The 21,594-nt window shown below is 44.5% G+C and overlaps 1 protein-coding gene across 3 annotated transcripts in view; it reads left to right on the plus strand.

Annotated features, from left to right (window-relative positions):
• FAM193A (family with sequence similarity 193 member A) overlaps positions 1–21,594 on the plus strand; it is a 107,492-nt gene that overhangs the window by 50,418 nt on the left and 35,480 nt on the right. For all 3 annotated transcript variants that reach the window (XM_063457685.1, XM_063457687.1, XM_063457686.1), the window contains exon 4: positions 12,782–12,951. In XM_063457685.1, coding sequence (XP_063313755.1) covers positions 12,782–12,951 — 170 coding nt within the window. The remainder of the gene's footprint in view (positions 1–12,781; positions 12,952–21,594) is intronic.

Here is a 21,594-nt window from a genome sequence, read left to right on the forward strand (position 1 = left end):
TAGCCCTTAGCTCTGAACATTGCACGTAGTTCTCTAGCTCTTAATTTAAAGTCTTGGACATCGGAACAATTGCGCCTTAGGCGTAGATACTGTCCTGTTGGTATGCCTTTTTTCAAAGTAGTTGGGTGGTGGCTTTCCCAATTAAGCAGGCTATTTGTGGCCGTGCTTTTTCTAAAGAGGTCCGTCTTGATGTCACCCTTCTTGCTGGGAATTAGAGTAAGGTCCAAGAAATGAAGATTGGGTGTGCCTATCTCAGATGTAAATTTTAGGTTCAGGCTGTTGTCGTTTAGTGACTGTACAAATGAGGTGAAGTCTTCTGTCGTCCCTCTCCAGATAATCATAATATCATCGATATACCTCTTCCAAGAGAGGATATATCGAATGAAACGGTTGGAGCTAGCTGTGAAGACTATTTTCTCCTCCCACCATCCCAGGTGCAGGTTGGCATATGAGGGCGCACAAGACGTCCCCATAGCCGTACCCTGCACCTGGTGATAGTATGTGTCATTGAATAGAAAAAAATAGTGAGGTAATGATACCGGAGAAACTGACGGAAGCGAAGCACAGAGAGATGGACACAGGTTTCTTCAGGAAGGAAGAGATTCTTTATTGGATCACCGATCGGGACTCAGAGGGACTAGCGTCACCAAAATACAGCAAAGTCTGAGCCCCGGACAATAGTGCAGGCTCCTTATATAGGCATATAACTCCTCCCATATTAAGCTCCACCCGCACATTCTCTTAACCAATCAACCCAAATAAGAATTAACTTCCTGTTTGACCGCATGGCTTGTCCAGCACAATGGAGGAGGGGGAATACTATATCCTGTATTCTTGCACATGCTCCGTACACTACTGATCGTATCTTGCCTCGTGCAACCAACTGATCGATACGTCAGCATATGCACGTACACATGCCACGTGGTAATCTCGGCCTACTAAATTTATTTTTACCGAGATTCCACCACAGTAACACAAAGTGTAGTAATTCAATGACAAATTCGCTATGATGGTGTAGATGTGGGCCCCTCTGTAATAGGAAATATTGTACGTGTTTAAGTCCTATATGATGGGGAATCGAACTGTACAGTGCCTCCACATCTAGGCTACACAACATAGAGTCCATAGGTATATTCAAAGTATTAAAGTGTGCCAACGCTTGTTTAGTATCCCTTAGATGGGAGGGAAGCTTTGCTACTAGGGGTCGAAGGATATGATCCAGATATATACTAACATTCTGTGTCAGGTTATTATTTCCTGACACTATGGGTCTGCCCGTTAAAAGTTTATACTTTTGGGGCGTGTCCTGCGACCGCATGGAGTAGTCGCACTGTAACGGAGCTCCGCAGCCACCGAGCCTAAAAGCCGTCTAAAACGAGCCAGTCATACCGCAAAACTCACCCATCCGGTCGCCCCAACATCCTAATACAGCATGGCACCATCCAGACAGCTGAAATTGACGGACCCGGTCCGGAACGCCAAAAAAGACCGCCCGCGGCAAAAACAAGATGGCGACGGCGGAACTCCAGAAGCCTCTGACTTTGCAGATGCCGCTGCACTAACCATCGAAGATGCAGATCAGACCCCCCACGAGGACTCCCTGGTAACTAACCACAGCCTTCGTTTAATGCTGCAGGACTTAAAAGAGTCTCTTAGGACCGATTTCAAGCAGATTACCAAAGAACTGCGCAATGATATTCAAGAGCTAGGAGACTGCACTGACCGCCTGGAAACCAAAACGGATGATATGTGCACAGCCCACAACGAGTTGGTGGACCACATACACCGCTTGGAGGAAGATCAAGTAACTCTAAAGCTTAAAATGGCCGATATGGAGGACAGGGCCCGTAGAAATAATCTACGCTTCAGGGGCATAGCTGACACAATCCCGAATGAGGCCCTCCCAAAATTTCTACAAACCCTATGCTCAGCAATAGTACCACAGCTCGGGGCTGAGGCCTGGACGCTGGACAGAGCGCACAGGTTGCCGAGACCGGCCAGGCTAACGGCAGACACGCCGAGAGATGTTATAGCACGCTTCCACTACTACAGCTCAAAAGAAGCAGTCTTGTCTGCGACGAGGAAACTGGAAACGTTACCTGAACCGTACCAAGGACTCAGCATTTTTGCCGATCTCTCAGCAGCTACCATGGCAAGACGACGTGAGTTTATTAATATTACGAAAACCCTACGCAATCGACAGATCCCGTACAGATGGGGTTACCCTACTAAACTGCTAATTTGGCACAAAGGCAAAACTGAAGTAATATTAGACCCGGAGGCCGGAATGGCGAAACTTAAAGACTGGGGCCTACACCATAACATGGGCCACAACTCTCCCACGCACACGCAACCAAGGAAGCTGACAGCTGACTGGATGATGGCGGGATCGACTTCGAAAGCAGCAGCACCTTAAGAACTCTGAAGCAGAACCAACCAGGGCCTAGGCCTTGCCGGCCCACTCACTTAAGTATCACTATCTGCAATATGCTTTTGATTTACTAAATAACTTATATGCATGTACTCAGGGTTTCCGGTTAAGCCACATCAGTTGACATAACGGTTTTGTTTATTGTTCGGTTTTTAATTGCAACTGACCGTAGCTGTTTTGAGTTATGTTTATAATACAGTAGTTTAGCAACTTGCTTACCCAGCACCCTGTAAACGAAAATAATGCAATCCAGCATACGATTTACATAAACCAACAGGGTGACTTTTGCCTATGGGAAACCACGCACAGTAATAATTGCTGATCCCTCAACTGGCCCATGAGGTGGATCCCCATAGTGAAGTAATGTCTCTCAGCGCCACAAGTAAAACCCTTAGCCTACCTAACAGGCGTGGTCGGTACATGTTTGGGGAGCCGGTATGGTGTACACCCCAGATCCGATACCATTGGGACATGTATCGCCTAATTTGGGCTACCGACAGTTATGTTTTAGTATGCATTAGATTTGGGCCCCCAACGCCATATTCTAGTGTGTACCTATCTCATTCCATCTGGCTCCTCAAGGTAAAAATTTAATAGGCTCGGCTTCGGTGGAGCCGTCTGTCCACACCCCCCACCGCCCACACTCGAGAGATGCCAAACTCTCACCTGAGGCGACCTACATCCCTGTGCTGGCCACAGGTATCCCCTTGTTCTCCCCCCTACACCCCATCCCAAGGTTTAAATGTGTTTGTACGATATTTGGTAACATGTATAAAAATGTTCCTAGATGCTATGCAATGTATCAGTATTCCACCACTCATAATGTGTGTAACTGGCCTAAATATGCAATGTATGCGCGTTTGCCTACCCTTGACCGCACGCAACACCCCCCAGGTTGGCCGCCAGGCCCTACTGGTCCCAGGCGCTAAAGCTCTGCATTCCCACACACAATCATGACGCTGCCTACGTTTAAAATCTATTCGCTAAATGTCAAAGGCCTGAATAGCCCGCATAAGAGGCGCCTCCTGGTGCAAGAAATGCAGAAATCTAAAGCGGCAGTTATATGCCTCCAGGAGACACATCTCTGTGTCCGCAAAACCCCACGCATTCACTCCCCTCATTACCCCCAGGTGTTCCATGCGCTCTCACCTACCAAATCCAAAGGGGTCGCTATTCTTTTCCATAAAGATTGGGTCTTTCAAGAAACAAACAGATACACTGACAAAGAAGGGCGACTGCTGGTTCTGGTGGGTAACCTAAATGGCATGATGATGACTATAGCAACACTATACGCCCCAAATGAAGCCCAGAATAAGTTTATTCGTAAGTCTTTGCTGCACCTCGCTAAAATCAAACAAGGCCATACGATAATATGTGGCGACCTTAATTGTACCCTGAACCCTGATCTTGATATACAGCGAGAAGGCCAAAAAACCCCCACCGCTCAATCGAGAGCGATAAGCGCTGACTTAAGCAAAACAATTTCCCACAATGAGCTTTATGACACATGGCGCTCTATATACCCTACCAAAAGAGATTATACGTTCTTTTCACAGGTACACAGAACGTACTCAAGGATAGACTATTGTCTGGTAGACAAGGTGACCCTAAATAATATAGAGGACATACACATAGGACTGAGGACGTGGTCAGACCACGCCCCGCTGTCAATCACTTTTAGATCTTTACACTCGGCGAGAGGCAGGGGAAAGTGGAGACTCAACGAGAGCTTACTAGATAACCCACACATACTTGACACAGTAGTCAAAGAAGCAACGGAATACTTCCATATCAACTCATCAGATGACATCCCAGCCCCAACCATTTGGGTTGCTCACAAGGCAGTTTTACGAGGAGTACTCATAAGGGAAGGGTCCAAACTTAAAAAGATAACTAAAGACAAACGTGCCCTCCTGCGACTAGAACTGACACCCCTTGAGATAAAAAACAAAGCTAATCCAACAAAAGCCATAACAAAACAAATCTCCGAAATACAAAGGGAACTACACGAACTAGACCTCTTATCCACCGAAAGATGGATGAGGGCTCTCAAACTCAACTTTTACACACAAGGGAACAAAGCAGGGAAAATGCTGGCCAGAAAACTCAAACACAAACAATTACAAACCAAAATCCCTTACATTGACTCCCCCACAAGAGGCAGATTATATAACCCCTTAGATATCGTAAACGAACTGGCACATTACTATGACACGCTTTACAACTTGGAAAAAGACCCATCAACACCCCAACCCACACTTGAGACCATAGAGGCCTTTCTAAACAAAACATCGCTACCGCAACTCTCCCCAATAGCCTGTAGGCAATTGGACGAACCATTCACGGAAGAAGAGGTGCTCAACACTATTAAGTCCCTGCCCAAACATAAGGCACCTGGCCCCGACGGGCTCTCTAATTATTATTACCACAAATTAGCACAGACATTGACACCACACCTCACAGACCTATTCAACACCATTAAAAGAACAGGCACTCTCCCGGCGGAGATGCTGGAGGCACACATTGTTACCCTGCCCAAACCAGGCAAGCCGCCCACTCAAAGCGAAAACCTTCGACCTATCTCCTTACTGAACGCAGACATTAAACTGTATGCGAAACTTTGGGCAACAAGATTGAAACGTAACCTCCCCAACCTAGTCTCGGCCGAACAAGCGGGATTTGTCCCATGTAGACAAGCGGGTGATAATACTAGACACTTCATCAATATGATCAACTGGGCTAACAAATATAAGAAATCAGGAGCAGTTCTGGCGCTCGACGCTGAAAAAGCGTTCGACCGTCTGAACTGGCTATACATGGAGGCCACCCTATCCAAAATGGGCTTCACTAGCCAATCCCTGAGAGGTATCAAGGCATTGTACCAAATGCCATCAGCCAAGATCTTCAACTCCGGCTTCCTGTCAAACACATTCCACATAAGCAACGGCACACGCCAAGGATGCCCGTTGTCCCCACTACTTTTCATCTTATGTCTAGAACCACTTATACAACGCATCAAACATGACCCCCTGATAACAGGCTTAGACACTCCAGCAGGGACCCAAAAACTAGCCTTATTCGCAGATGACGTGTTAGTATACGTTTCCGAACCAGAACGATCCATCCCAAACTTAATGACTCTTCTCCAAGAGTATGGAAGAGTTTCATACTATAGGAATAACCTCAAAAAGACACAAGCCCTGCCCATAAACCTCTCCCAGCGCACCGTGCAGTCCCTCATGGACTCACATCCATTTGACTGGAGGAAGGTATCCATAAAATACTTAGGTATTAATCTGACCAAATCAGCCCAACATCTTCCTAAAGAGAATCACACCAAGGTGGCCCATAAACTACAATCGCTACTAGATGGCTGGCAAGATCTGGAAATCTCATGGTTGGGTAGGGTGAACACCATCAAAATGATGGCACTGCCACATATCCTATATCTATTCCGCACTATTCCCATACCACTTAATGACAAACTACTACACAAATTCCAAAGTATCTTCAATGCCTACATTTGGAAAAAAAAGCCACCAAGACTAGCTAGGCGCCTAACCTGGCTTTCCCCGAATAAAGGGGGGCTGGGCATCCCCAACATCAGGATGTACTACAGAGCCGCAATCCTGGCACAAGGCCTGGAAATACTCACACGCCAACACACTCCCATTTGGGCTTCCCTAGAAAACGCCTGCATTAAGCCACTCACCGTGCAAGCCGCACTGCGGGCAGGTGTACTCGGGAAGACGCCCGCGAACAACCCCTTACAGAGCACAAACCATCTACTAAAAAGCTGGAAGAAATGGGCAGGCACAATCACAGGTGCGACTAATCTCCTATACTTCGCACCTATACAAACAATTTCAGACTTAGCTGAAAATATCACTATGACAACATGGACTACGAGTGGCATACACTCGATAGCCCAACTGTACACAGAAGCAGGCCTAAAACCGTTTCCAGTGCTCCAACTGGAGTTCAACCTTCCCCCCAGGGACATTTTCAAATACATCAGGATAAAACACATCTTACAAAATTTAAACGCACATTACTGGGAGGAAACACAACTAACACACTTCGGCCGACATTGCATAAAACGACCCACGCAATCAAAATCATTATCCATGTGCTATACAGCTCTCAACGATAGAGATCCGCTCCATAAGCACACCTATATGCGCTTGTGGGAACGCGAGCTCGAAGTAAACATCCCGATGCCACTATGGCTACAAGCCATTCAGACAACTAGAAAAACGTTTAACAGCCTAGCGCACTGGGAGGCTTACTGTAAAATACTTATGAGGTGGTATATGGTACCAGTCAGGCTGACTCTCATGTATAAGTCCACACCACCTAACTGTTGGAGATGTGATGCCCCCAGGGGAGATATGTTACACATTTTTTGGACATGCCCTGCAGTGACCGACTTTTGGAAACAAATAGGGAAAGCCATCAAACTGATTACACCTCGCAGACTCCCATTCACACCAGAATGCTTCCTCCTCCACCTGTCTCCAGAATTGTTAACTGACAAAACTAAACATGTCCTTCTGCATATTTTAACCGCAGCAAAAACCAGCATAGCATGTCACTGGAAGAAAAGAAGCGCCCCAACACCGCTAGAGGTATGGGGTAGACTAGACAATATCGCTATGTACGAACGCATGGCATACAAACTGCAGGGTCGTGTCGAATCCTACTCCACACACTGGGAAAATTGGCACACGGCACGCAAGGAAATATTGAAATAGTGAAAACTCACACCACTAACATTTAACACACTTCATGACTTCAAAGCCAACACCCCACCGGCTAGCACCTGGGAACTTACGAATTTACGCATTTAAGGTATACCGCATAGCTCAGACAAGTACCACAAATTGTACACTGCATGGAACTAGTACAAGACTCTCGTACCGTAATGTATAAACACTGGTTACTAAGTTACCCCCCTGTTTACTTTCTCTAACACCATTTCCCCTCCTACACCCCACCCTATGAATATGCATATAATCTGGCGAACACACACAGTCCACAAGGCGGACATTAGTCAGCACTCTATGCAATAATAGGCACATAGATTACAGAAGGAAAACAACTTGGAGAATGGTCCTTAATAGACGATGTGTAATATGTATGCATTCTGTATGTATTTTGCATGTACCACCTGAATGAATCAACACCTGTCGTCTCCTTTGTTTAACTCAGATCAATGTCTAATATGTACTGTGCAATGAGATAATACGAACTTGCATATTCATGTCCCCCCCCCCTTTCTTCATTCTGTACCCCTATACATCTGAATGCAACAAAATTTCAATAAAAACGAAACATTGAAAAAAAAAAAAAAAAGTTGATACTTTTTATGAATTTTGGGCAGACTATAGAATGTAGGTATACGTGGGTTATTGTTGAGCATAAAATCATATTCTTTTTTAGATATTAAATTATCATCAAAGCCCCTTTGTAGAATTAGTTTCAATTTATACAAGAATGCTTTTGTTGGGTCTGTCTTTAATACTTTGTATGTTGTACTATCTGAGAGAATATTTTTGGTGATTGTGACATAATGAGAGGTGTCTAAAATTATATTTCCACCTTTATCCGAGGGTTTGATAGTTATTTCCTCTTTTGCTTGGAGATTTTTTTAGAGCTTTTAATTCAACACCAGAGAGGTTAGAGTTGGGTTTGGACGTAAGTTTCATGGGAGACAAGGCCTCAATTTCATTACAGACCATTTCTAGGAAAGTCTCTATGTATTTAGAGTCTCCTATTCGTGGACAATATTCGCTTTTGCGACAGAGGTCTGTAAGGGGACATAGTGATCTTTCAAGGGGATCACTTTCTTCTAAGAGTCCCGCTAGAAGTAAAGTAAGCTGGTAATCCTTAAGGTTAAGGCCCAGTGCTTTCGCCTTCTTTTCCTCATTTTGAATATGTGTTTTATGAAGTGATAATTTTCGGGCAAATAAGTGAATATCCTTCACCCATGTGAATTTGTCAAGTCTAGGGACTGGAACAAAGGATAAACCTTTCTTCAGTAAATTGAATTCTGTAGGGGTAAGGGTGTATTTAGATAGGTTTACTATTTGGTCTCTCTCTAGAATCGACCTCTCCGATATTGTTGTCTCTTTGGTCTTGGTCTTAGAAAGGGGCGTTCTTCGCCCTGTGTCCTGTCTAAAAAGGACACAGGGCGAAAAAAGTTGGCACAAGCATATACTTTACATATGCAGCCAGTTAAACATGCGTCATCTCGGATTAATACAGAGGTTACTTGGGTGAATCTCAGAAATTTAGAATCAAGCTTTAGTGTAATCTGGGTGGCAGGTTAGGCATAACATGTGCATTCTGGAATGTAAAACATGTAGATAATCATAGAATCTTAGAGCCAACTATATGCTGCTTTTTGTATTTAAATTCTATATTTTATTCTTTAAACACTCTTTAGTATGGAACTGTAAATAAAGGTGTCCTTGACTGGCACCAGATTAATTCATGTGCACAATATTGTTCTAATTTGAATACATTTGTCAAAACTTGCTCCGAGCAGCCAATGCTTTTATATCAGACCACAGTTTTGGAATTGGCTGTGTAGACCAAAGATCTTGGGGTGACACTATCAGTGACAAATCAGTATTGGCACCCTCCCATGGTTTTTAAAGGCACTAGAGTCTGCATTTAACAAGCTGGGCTATCTTTTAAAAGTATTCTGAAATGTTTTATGAGATTGTAAATATTTATCAATGAAATTCAAGAGTAATTACATAGCTTCTGTACAATTAAAGGCTTAATAATTCGGCTTTTGCAATTGTTAGGGAAGCATCAAAATTGATGATATCCCATCCATTAACTGTTTTGAAATAGGTGGATACATGGGAAATGCAACAAGTTTTTTTTTTTTTTTTTTTTTTTTTTTAAACTGCAGTAGACCTGTTTTAATTTTAAATTGTGATTTTGTGAAGCCTTATATAATTGGGAACTATTAGGTGACCTGATGATCCGAAGTTTCTACCATGTGTGTTGTGTGCATGATAAGTGTCACTGGCCATGCATTTTAAAGGGACACTATAGTCACCTGAACAACTTTAGCTTAATGAAGCAGTTTTGGTGTATAGAACATGCCCCTGCAGCCTCACTGCTCAATCCTCTGCCATTTTGGAGTTAAATCCCTTTGTTTATGAACACTAGTCACACCTCCCTGCATGTGACTTGCACAGCCTTCAATAAACACTTCCTGTAAAGAGAGCCCTATGTAGGCTTTCTTTGTTGCAAGTTCTGTTTAATTAAGATTTTCTTATCCCCTGCTATGTTAATAGCTTGCTAGACCCTGCAAGAGCCTCCTGTATGTGATTAAAGTTCAATTTAGAGATTGAGATACAATTATTTAAGGTAAATTACATCTGTTTGAAAGTGAAACCAGTTTTTTTTTATTCATGCAGGCTCTGTCAGTCATAGCCAGGGGAGGTGTGGCTAGGGCTGCATAAACAGAAACAAAGTGATTTAACTCCTAAATGGCAGTGAATTGAGCAGTGAAATTGCAGGGGAATGATCCATACACTAAAACTGCTTTATTTAGCTAAAGTAATTTAGGTGACTGGTGTTCCTTTAAAACACTATAGTCGGCATAGAGGAGAGAGGATCCTGAAGAAGGGGATATCTTCACTGTGAGTGGCTTTGTTAATGTACAGGGTTATTTTCAGTTTATTCTTTTAAAGGTGATCATATCACATTTTAAATGTGTAGCTTGGTGTAAACCACTCAAAAAAATTAAGATGAATGGTTTCTAGTGTGCCTCACATGTGACTTCAGTGCTCTAATAGTTTAAATGGACCCCTAACTGTGTTTTTTTTTTTTTTTTTTTTTTTTTAAATTAATGAATAAGTTAGTTTGGCCAGAGGTATGTATATATCTTGTAAGCTGCATATTACAGAAAGTAGAATATATGGATGGGGGTTTCTGCCCTTGAGGTATGCCTTGGTCCAAATAGTATTTGGGAACCACGGGTTTAGACTTCTACCACAGCAAAGAACATAAATACTCTGCACTGAGGTGCACATCTACACAATGGAACAATCACATTTATTATACAAATGTACCACAATATACATGCAAATACATCTCAACACAAGCAGTGTGTGTACATGTAAACTTAAGACATGTTATTTTGATTAAGGTGGCAAAGGCTGCTGAATTATTTAGAGTGGCGGTCATGATTTCACAGTGATTAGTCTCCTTGCCACAGACTAAATGTGTTCTCAACTGTATTTTATTTGTGTTTACATGCCCTGTTTGCACTATTGTGTTAAATGTGTATTGTAATTGTGATTACTGTGTAGTTTTGAACTATGCTTCCCTGTCCAGTGGAGGCTAATTCCTTATTTTGATAGAATAACCATAAAGTAATGCTCCAAGCACCATAATCACGACATGCGTCTGTAGTCAATGCAGGGTAATTCCTTATTGTTGTAGAATATCCTTAAGTGAATGCTTCAAACACCAAAACCACTACATTTGTGAACAGTTTGATAGTCTTACTTGCAGTCTGCAGGGTGCTGCTCCCTGCCTCCATTACTAACCCCCAGAGGACCAGAAGTTCCTAAGTAGCAACTCCCATTACGGTTATTGGGTTGCTTTGTCTGGCTTATCAGGAGAGCCAATGGAACCTGCTTATAAACGTCCAGTTCTCTGACGTTGGTAGTGGAGGTGGGGAGCAGTGCCCTGCCAATTAAGAAGAGTTTATTTAAAGAAAAAAAAGGTGAGGGCTAACTGGGCACGCATGGCACCATAAACACTGCCGTGAGTTGTATTCTGGTGTTTGAAGTATTCATTCATATTATAGAAGGAAAATTCCTGTTAGCTATTAGTGTCTCAAATGCATGCACTCTAACGTCTGGGTTAGCTGCTTTTCATTGCTGAAAATCTTTACCATATGCACACGAGAGGCAGATGTTATTCAACATGTTGATTTTTTTATTTTGCCTTATTAAAAAAAAAAAAATATATATATATATATATATATATATATTTTTTTTTTGCTTTTAAAAAAAAATTCTGTGCAAATATTTAGCTTCTTGTTTTATCGCTTGTCACAACTCAGAGCACGTCTAACCTGAAGACCACAGAATGGAGCCACATGTAGCTTGTGCACTATGTGCCATGAAATTTGGTGGCGAATGCAGTGAAAATCTGTAACTGTATCCAGGTGTATAACGTCATTGTAAACAGTCTAGTAGAGACATAGCATGTATTTTACATTAAGTTCTCAAAAATTCTTATCTTACTGGCCACATCCTTTAGTTTTCCTTCCTTTGCGTTTGCAGGTTATTTTTTAATTTTTTTTTGTATTCGTTATTTTCTCGAACAGATGAAGTAAAATTCAGGGAGTAGTCTTGTTGACCATCATGAAAGAATTTGGTTTGCAACTCTGGGAAAACCTTAGTATTATGCTAGTAGTAGCCTAGCCCAGTTTACCCATTTAATTGGGTCCCTGTCAGGCTACGAGGGAGCAGTGCTTGGCAAACTGCCACCTTATTGCTCTCCTGGCGCGCTTCCGTCTTCTGTTGAGAGCATCAGCTGACCATTCTCAGCCAATGAATGAGACACACTGCATGATAACTGCATGATATGCAAGTGACAATAGCCAGCACGGAATTCTAGTTCCTTATGACACAACTGGAGTTGGAGTTACACCTCCAGCAGGAAAGGGGGTTAAACTCTGTGTATTCAGATATTCATTCCGAAAAGTTGCATATACAGACTCTAGGCACCATGACCACGTCAAAATACTGAGATAGTCATGGTGTTGGGAGTAACACTTTAAGCATTACTGACACTGCATATGTATTGCTGAATCTGTCAAACCAAGCGACTCGTGTTATATTTTTGTTCAAGTAAAGCATTATCTGTATTGTGAATTTTTATTTTAGTCACTAAACGTCAAATTTGAGTTTTTTTTTAAAACAAACATTTAAAAAAAGTAGTTTTCTAATATTTTACAGTTAAAGCTGATTACGTTTGCAATGCATTCAAATGTGTAGCTTTTTACTGATTTTCTGAACAGATTATTGAATTAAGGAACAGCAATACAAAATTTAAGCACATAATTAGTTTCATATTTTTACTGTATTTAATGATTGTCCTCTTTTAAAGGTTTATTGTTGGGTAATTATTCATTAAACGGGGACTATGAGAACTCCTAGCAACTTTTAGGGCAAAGTGTGGTATGAGCTATTTTATATTTTTTAATCCTGAATTGCTCTCGAGTGACCACTGTTATTTATCTATTTACTGGTGTTCTTTATCTTGTTCTTTGTGTAAGATCCTCAACTAATTTAATGTTTTTGTTTTTAGAGTCAAGATTTCCTTTTGCACATGCCACCTGGAAACAGTGGATCTAAGCAGGAATCAGTTGGTGGAGGAAGAATGCTTGTTGGCGCACAGAGCGTTCCGTCTACAGTGGCACTCAGTAATTCCGGCCCTCCTGATGTAGCATGCAGTTGTGAGGCATGTAATGAGCGCAGGTAAGACATTTCTGTGGTATTTAACCCTGTCCCAAATTCCAATGCATATTTACATAAATGGAGATTTTCTAGTCCAATGACCATTAAATTGTCACCTGCCGAGTCAAGCAATTGTCCTTGCTGCTCTCCGCTAAAAGACAAAATCTGAGACAGAGGGGGGTGTTCTTATGAACCCCTACTTAAAGGGACACTCTAGTCACCGGAACAACTACAGCTTAATGTAGTTGTTCTGGTGAGTATAGTAGTTCCCTTCAGGCATTTTCATGCAAACACTGCTTTTTCAGATAAAAGGCGGTGTTTACATTGCCCTTAGGGACACCTCCAAGTGGCCACTCATCAGATGGCCACTGGAGATGCTTCCTGGGGTAGTGCTGCACTGTAGGCAGCACTGCCATTCATTGTCTCCACGCTCTGCATGGGGACGCAGAATTTTCCTCATAGAGATGCATTGATTCCTTGCCTCCTTGCCGATTCTAGCCAATCCAATGCTTTCCCCATGGCTAGAAATAGGCAATTGTGATGTCATCAAGGAGGTGGGTCATGGGCGGGGCCAGTACCGGCGGACATGCGCAGTGCTGAAAATAAGGTGTTTTTATTCCTTTTGAGGGGGGGCAAGCCACCTAAATGGTGGGTTTAACACTATATGGTCAGGAATACAGGTTTGTGTTCCTTTAATGTCACACATGGGGTGGTTGGAAGCTCTGTCACATGGCTTTATAATACAAAAGTAGATACACAAAATGATGTCCTGCACACAAACTCCCTCTCCAGCAATGGCCATAGTATTAATCAGCCCAAGTACAGAATACAACACACAGTTGCCTGCACACTGCAACATTCCTATGTATATTTAAATAACGCAAGTTTTTTTTAGTATCACTTCTTTGGTATGTAAATTAATGTATTTTAAAGGTTGCTTTTAACTGAATCTCCTCTGTCACATGGTGGATTTTTTTTTTTTTCCTTGGGCTTTCATTTGTAGTTAGGTCATTCCTGTATGTGATTAATGCTGTAACTGTTATGCGTTTTAATATATTTATAGTTTGTTTTTCTGCTCCAACAGAATTTGCCTAAGGCAGGAGACCAAAAGTATTAGTACATGTTCTAACAGACCTGTGTAGGTCTGTGCTTGCGTAAACAATCTGTGTGTGTTCATTACAAAAGAGGGAAAAAAAGCAGTTTTTATTCTGTCTCCGCATCCTTCTGCTCACCTCCTCTGGCAGTGAATTGGGAAAGAGCGGTCTGGAGATGCAGCTTTCTCTAGTTTTAATGTCTATGGAGGGGCCAAGCTGTCTCTGCAGACACTCAGCTGAGACCGTTTTCCCAGCTATCCTTGATTCCCTTGAGCATCTTGAATAAAGCATAATGTGACAGCACATCACTTCCTCCCAACACTGTCACGATGGTGTGTGATAATGTGTTCTATAAAGATGTCTTTGCTGCCCTTGAATGCCCACCACTTTGCAACCTATTTGTGCCAATCAAGGGGAAGTCTTGATATTTACCTTGATCTGCACATAGGCAAATTCTTGGTTGCTGTTCCCTTTCTCTGTCACCCTGTATTTGTCAAGACCTGTTCTAGGTTGTAAACTCATTTTGAGCAAGCCTTCCGCACCTCTTGTTTGTGTGCACAGTGACATGTTATGCATTTTCCAAAAACCAACATTGATACACAATCAAAGTGATTGCACACACACACACACACACGTCATGATAATGTGATATAATTATTTATTGTTAATTTAAATAAAGCTTTGACATTTTTTCAATTTCAGAACTTAAAAATAAAATATCCAATGTTGTGCAGTAATGGGCAGAGTTTTATCCTGGGTCTGTAATGAAGGTTTGACAGTGCCCTCGCAGGGTTGTTATCCAGAACACACTTCTCATGTTATCAAACTGGCATAACATGTATTATTAACATATAACCAATGCCTATTTATTATAGAACAAGAGACCTGTGTTATTAGGAGTAAAGTGGCAATGTAAGCACTGTAACAACCGCAGCGCATACTACTATTGCCTATTGAATGGAGTATCTTCTACAGATTATTTTGGAAAACCTATATGGGAGTTGTAGGTGGGCATACAACTGTATTTGTATGGAAATAGTAGAGGTTTGTTGGATCAATGAAGAAATAATTGTGCATTTAGCGACACGCCTGCATTCTCATTCATCCGTTCATACAGGACTGATCACTAATTTTACCAGGATCTTGCATGAACTGTTTCTATAACTCTTTTCAGCGCTATGGCATGTGTTGGCGCATTATAAATAATATGTGGGCAGGGCTGCATCTTTGATTTCTCACATGCTTGTATATTGTGTTTTTTTTAATTTTTTTATATTTAATCCTCTTGTAACAATCAAATATTTTGTGGACCCAGGACATACTTGAAAATGAGAGAAATATCAATGTATCCATCCTGGTAAAATATTTTATAAATAAATGCTTACCTACTTCTCTATGGCGGATATGACCTACTCCTTTGAAAGGACTGGGATTGGCTAAGACATCACAGCCTGTTCATTGTTGAAGCCACTGCTATTGTAGCATGCCTTAGGGCTATGCTGCTAAGATAGATCTAGAGGGTGTTTGTTTAATGAATCCTCTGAGGGGGTTAAAGTGGGTGGTATGTTCACTTTGAAGTGTTCCTTTTCGACTCTCCGCATTAGTGGTGGTGAGGGGATTAATGGTCTACCTCTGACATAAAGAGGTTTAATCATATTAATTGCTCCTTTATTCCCATAGTGTTGTACCCTTTCAGTGCCAGAGGATGTGCATTGTTAGTTCCTCTGACCTCTAGCAGCACTATAATAGACTCTAGGGATCGACCGATTATCGGTTTTACCTATATTATCGGCCGATATTTGGTAATTTCGGCAATATCAGTATCGGCTAATATAGATACCGATATTGCTGATAATACATACCAGGACCGCCGGGCTCATTACAAGACCGGCGGTCCTGGAGGGGCCGGCAGCAAGCTGTTACTTACCTTTCCAGCAGCTCACCTGTCAAATCTTGCGAGTCCCACGGCCGCAGAGTGTTGCTACGGGTTACCATGGCAATGCTCCGCGCGGCAAGCAGACCGCGAGAGTTAGACTGGGGAGCTGCTGGGAAGGTAACAGATTGCTGCCGGCCACCCCACTGCTCAGTACACACCACTGGACCACCCGGGAATGACACAGCCCCATTCCCTGGCCAGGTAACAAACAGGGAGGGGGGGACAAAAAATAAAAACATAAATATTAAAATAAAAAAAACACACTGTAGATAAAAAAAACCTATAAATATTAAAAATACAAATAAAATAAAAATTGCCTCCCCTCCTGCCCATTTTACACAAATTACATCCCTTCACAAACACACACTATACAAACACACACTGCATTCATTATATACACACACACACTGCATTCATTATATACACATACTATACAAACACACACTGCATTCATTATATGCACACACTATACAAACACTGCATTCATTATATGCACAAACTACACACACTCTGCATTATATACCCACTATACACACACTCTGCATTATATACCCACTATACACACACTGCATTATATACCCACTATACACACACTGCATTATATACCCACTATACACACACTGCATTATATACCCACTATACACACACTGCATTATATACCCACTATACACACACTGCATTATATACCCACTATACACACACTGCATTATATACCCACTATACACACTACACACTATACACACACTGCATTCTATACACACTATACACACACGCTCTGCATTCTATACACACTATACACACACGCTCTGCATTCTATACACACTATACACACACGCTCTGCATTCTATACACACTATACACACACGCTCTGCATTCTATACACCCACACACTACACACGCTCTGCATTCTATACACCCACACACTACACACGCTCTGCATTCTATACACCCACACACTACACACGCTCTGCATTCTATACACCCACACACTACACACGCTCTGCATTCTATACACCCACACACTACACACGCTCTGCATTCTATACACCCACACACTACACACGCTCTGCATTCTATACACCCACACACTACACACGCTCTGCATTCTATACACCCACACACTACACACGCTCTGCATTCTGTACACCCACACACTACACACGCTCTGCATTCTGTACACCCACACACTACACACACAGCGCATTCTGTACACCCACACACTACACACACAGCGCATTCTGTACACCCACACACTACACACAGCGCATTCTGTACACCCACACACTACACACGCTCTGCATTCTGTACACCCACACACTACACACGCTCTGCATTCTGTACACCCACACACTACACACGCTCTGCATTCTGTACACCCACACACTACACACGCTCTGCATTCTGTACACCCACACACTACACACGCTCTGCATTCTGTACACCCACACACTACACACGCTCTGCATTCTGTACACCCACACACTACACACGCTCTGCATTCTGTACACCCACACACTACACACGCTCTGCATTCTGTACACCCACACACTACACACGCTCTGCATTCTGTACACCCACACACTACACACGCTCTGCATTCTGTACACCCACACACTACACAAGCTCTGCATTCTGTACACCCACACACTACACACACAGCGCATTCTGTACACCCACACACTACACACAGCGCATTCTGTACACCCACACACTACACACACAGCGCATTCTGTACACCTACACACACAGCGCATTCTGTACACCTACACACACAGCGCATTCTGTACACCTACACACACAGCGCATTCTGTACACCTACACACACAGCGCATTCTGTACACCTACACACACAGCGCATTCTGTACACCCACACACACACAGCGCATTCTGTACACCCACACACTACACACACAGCGCATTCTGTACACCCAAACACTACACACACAGCGCATTCTGTACACCCACACACTACACACACAGCGCATTCTGTACACCCAAACACTACACACAGCGCATTCTGTACACCCACACACTACACACACAGCGCATTCTGTACACCCACGCACTACACACAGCGCATTCTCTACACCCACGCACTACACACAGCGCATTCTCTACACCCACGCACTACACCCACACACAGCGCATTCTCTACACCCACGCACTACACCCACACACAGCGCATTCTCTACACCCACGCACTACACACACAGCGCATTCTCTACACCCACGCACTACACACACAGCGCATTCTGTACACCCACGCACTACACACACAGCGCATTCTGTACACCCACGCACTACACACACAGAGCATTCTGTACACCCACGCACTACACACACAGAGCATTCTGGACACCCACGCACTACACACACACAGCGCATTCTCTACACCCACGCACTACACACACACAGCACATTCTGTACACCCACGCACTACACACACACAGCGCATTCTGTACACCCACGCACTACACACACACAGCGCATTCTGTACACCCACGCACTACACACACACACAGCGCATTCTGTACACCCACGCACTACACACACACACAGCGCATTCTGTACACCCACGCACTACACACACACAGCGCATTCTGTACACCCACGCACTACACACACACACAGCGCATTCTGTACACCCACGCACTACACACACACAGCGCATTCTGTACACCCACGCACTACACACACAGCGCATTCTGTACACCCACGCACTACACACACACAGCGCATTCTGTACACCCACGCACTACACACACACAGCGCATTCTGTACACCCACGCACTACACACACAGCGCATTCTGTACACCCACGCACTACACACACAGCGCATTCTGTACACCCACGCACTACACACACACACAGCGCATTCTGTACACCCACGCACTACACACACACAGCGCATTCTGTACACCCACGCACTACACACACACACAGCGCATTCTGTACACCCACGCACTACACACACACAGCGCATTCTGTACACCCACGCACTACACACTACACACACACAGCGCATTCTGTACACCCACGCACTACACACTACACCCACACACAGCGCATTCTCTACACCCACGCACTACACCCACACACAGCGCATTCTCTACACCCACGCACTACACACACAGCGCATTCTGTACACCCGCGCACTACACACACACAGCGCATTCTGTACACCCACGCACTACACACACAGCGCATTCTGTACACCCACGCACTACACACACACAGCGCATTCTGTACACCCACGCACTACACACACACAGCGCATTCTGTACACCCACGCACTACACACACACACAGCGCATTCTGTACACCCACGCACTACACACACACACAGCGCATTCTGTACACCCACGCACTACACACACACAGCGCATTCTGTACACCCACGCACTACACACACAGAGCATTCTGTACACCCACGCACTACACACACACACACACACAGCGCATTCTGTACACCCACGCACTACACACACACACACAGCGCATTCTGTACACCCACACACTACACACACACACACACAGCGCATTCTGTACACCCACGCACTACACACACAGCGCATTCTGTACACCCACACACTACACACACAGCGCATTCTGTACACCCACACACTACACACACACAGCGCATTCTGTACACCCACACTACACACACACAGCGCATTCTGTACACCCACACACTACATACACAGCGCATTCTGTACACCCACACACTACACACACAGCGCATTCTCTACACCCACGCACTACACCCACACACAGCGCATTCTCTACACCCACACACAGCGCATTCTCTACACCCACGCACTACACCCACACACAGCGCATTCTCTACACCCACGCACTACACCCATGCACTACACCCACACACAGCGCATTCTCTACACCCACACACAGCGCATTCTCTACACCCACACACAGCGCATTCTCTACACCCACACACAGCGCATTCTCTACACCCACGCACTACACCCACACACAGCGCATTCTCTACACCCACACACAGCGCATTCTCTACACCCACACACAGCGCATTCTCTACACCCACGCACTACACACACACAGCGCATTCTCTACACCCACGCACTACACACACACAGCGCATTCTGTACACCCACGCACTACACACACACACACAGCGCATTCTGTACACCCACGCACTACACACACACACAGCGCATTCTGTACACCCACGCACTACACACACACACAGCGCATTCTGTACACCCACGCACTACACACACACACAGCGCATTCTGTACACCCACGCACTACACACACAGCGCATTCTGTACACCCACGCACTACACACACAGCGCATTCTGTACACCCACGCACTACACACACACAGCGCATTCTGTACACCCACGCACTACACACACAGCGCATTCTGTACACCCACGCACTACACACACACACAGCGCATTCTGTACACCCACGCACTACACACACACAGCGCATTCTGTACACCCACGCACTACACACACACAGCGCATTCTGTACACCCACGCACTACACACACACAGCGCATTCTGTACACCCACGCACTACACACTACACCCACACACAGCGCATTCTCTACACCCACACACTACACACTACACCCACACACAGCGCATTCTCTACACCCACGCACTACACCCACACACAGCGCATTCTGTACACCCACGCACTACACACACAGCGCATTCTGTACACCCACGCACTACACACACACAGCGCATTCTGTACACCCACGCACTACACACACACAGCGCATTCTGTACACCCACGCACTACACACACACACAGCGCATTCTGTACACCCACGCACTACACACACACACAGCGCATTCTGTACACCCACGCACTACACACACACACAGCGCATTCTGTACACCCACGCACTACACACACACACAGCGCATTCTGTACACCCACGCACTACACACACACACAGCGCATTCTGTACACCCACGCACTACACACACACAGCGCATTCTGTACACCCACGCACTACACACACAGAGCATTCTGTACACCCACGCACTACACACACACACACACACACACACAGCGCATTCTGTACACCCACGCACTACACACACACACAGCGCATTCTGTACACCCACGCACTACACACACAGCGCATTCTGTACACCCACACACTACACACACAGCGCATTCTGTACACCCACACACTACACACACACAGCGCATTCTGTACACCCACACTACACACACACAGCGCATTCTGTACACCCACACACTACATACACAGCGCATTCTGTACACCCACACACTACACACACAGCGCATTCTCTACACCCACGCACTACACCCACACACAGCGCATTCTCTACACCCACGCACTACACCCACACACAGCGCATTCTCTACACCCACGCACTACACCCACACACAGCGCATTCTCTACACCCACGCACTACACCCACACACAGCGCATTCTCTACACCCACGCACTACACCCACACACAGCGCATTCTCTACACCCATGCACTACACCCACACACAGCGCATTCTCTACACCCACACACAGCGCATTCTCTACACCCACACACAGCGCATTCTCTACACCCACACACAGCGCATTCTCTACACCCACGCACTACACCCACACA

This window comes from Pelobates fuscus, chromosome 6 (assembly GCF_036172605.1).
Source record: "Pelobates fuscus isolate aPelFus1 chromosome 6, aPelFus1.pri, whole genome shotgun sequence".
NCBI classification, from domain to species: Eukaryota; Metazoa; Chordata; class Amphibia; order Anura; family Pelobatidae; genus Pelobates; species Pelobates fuscus.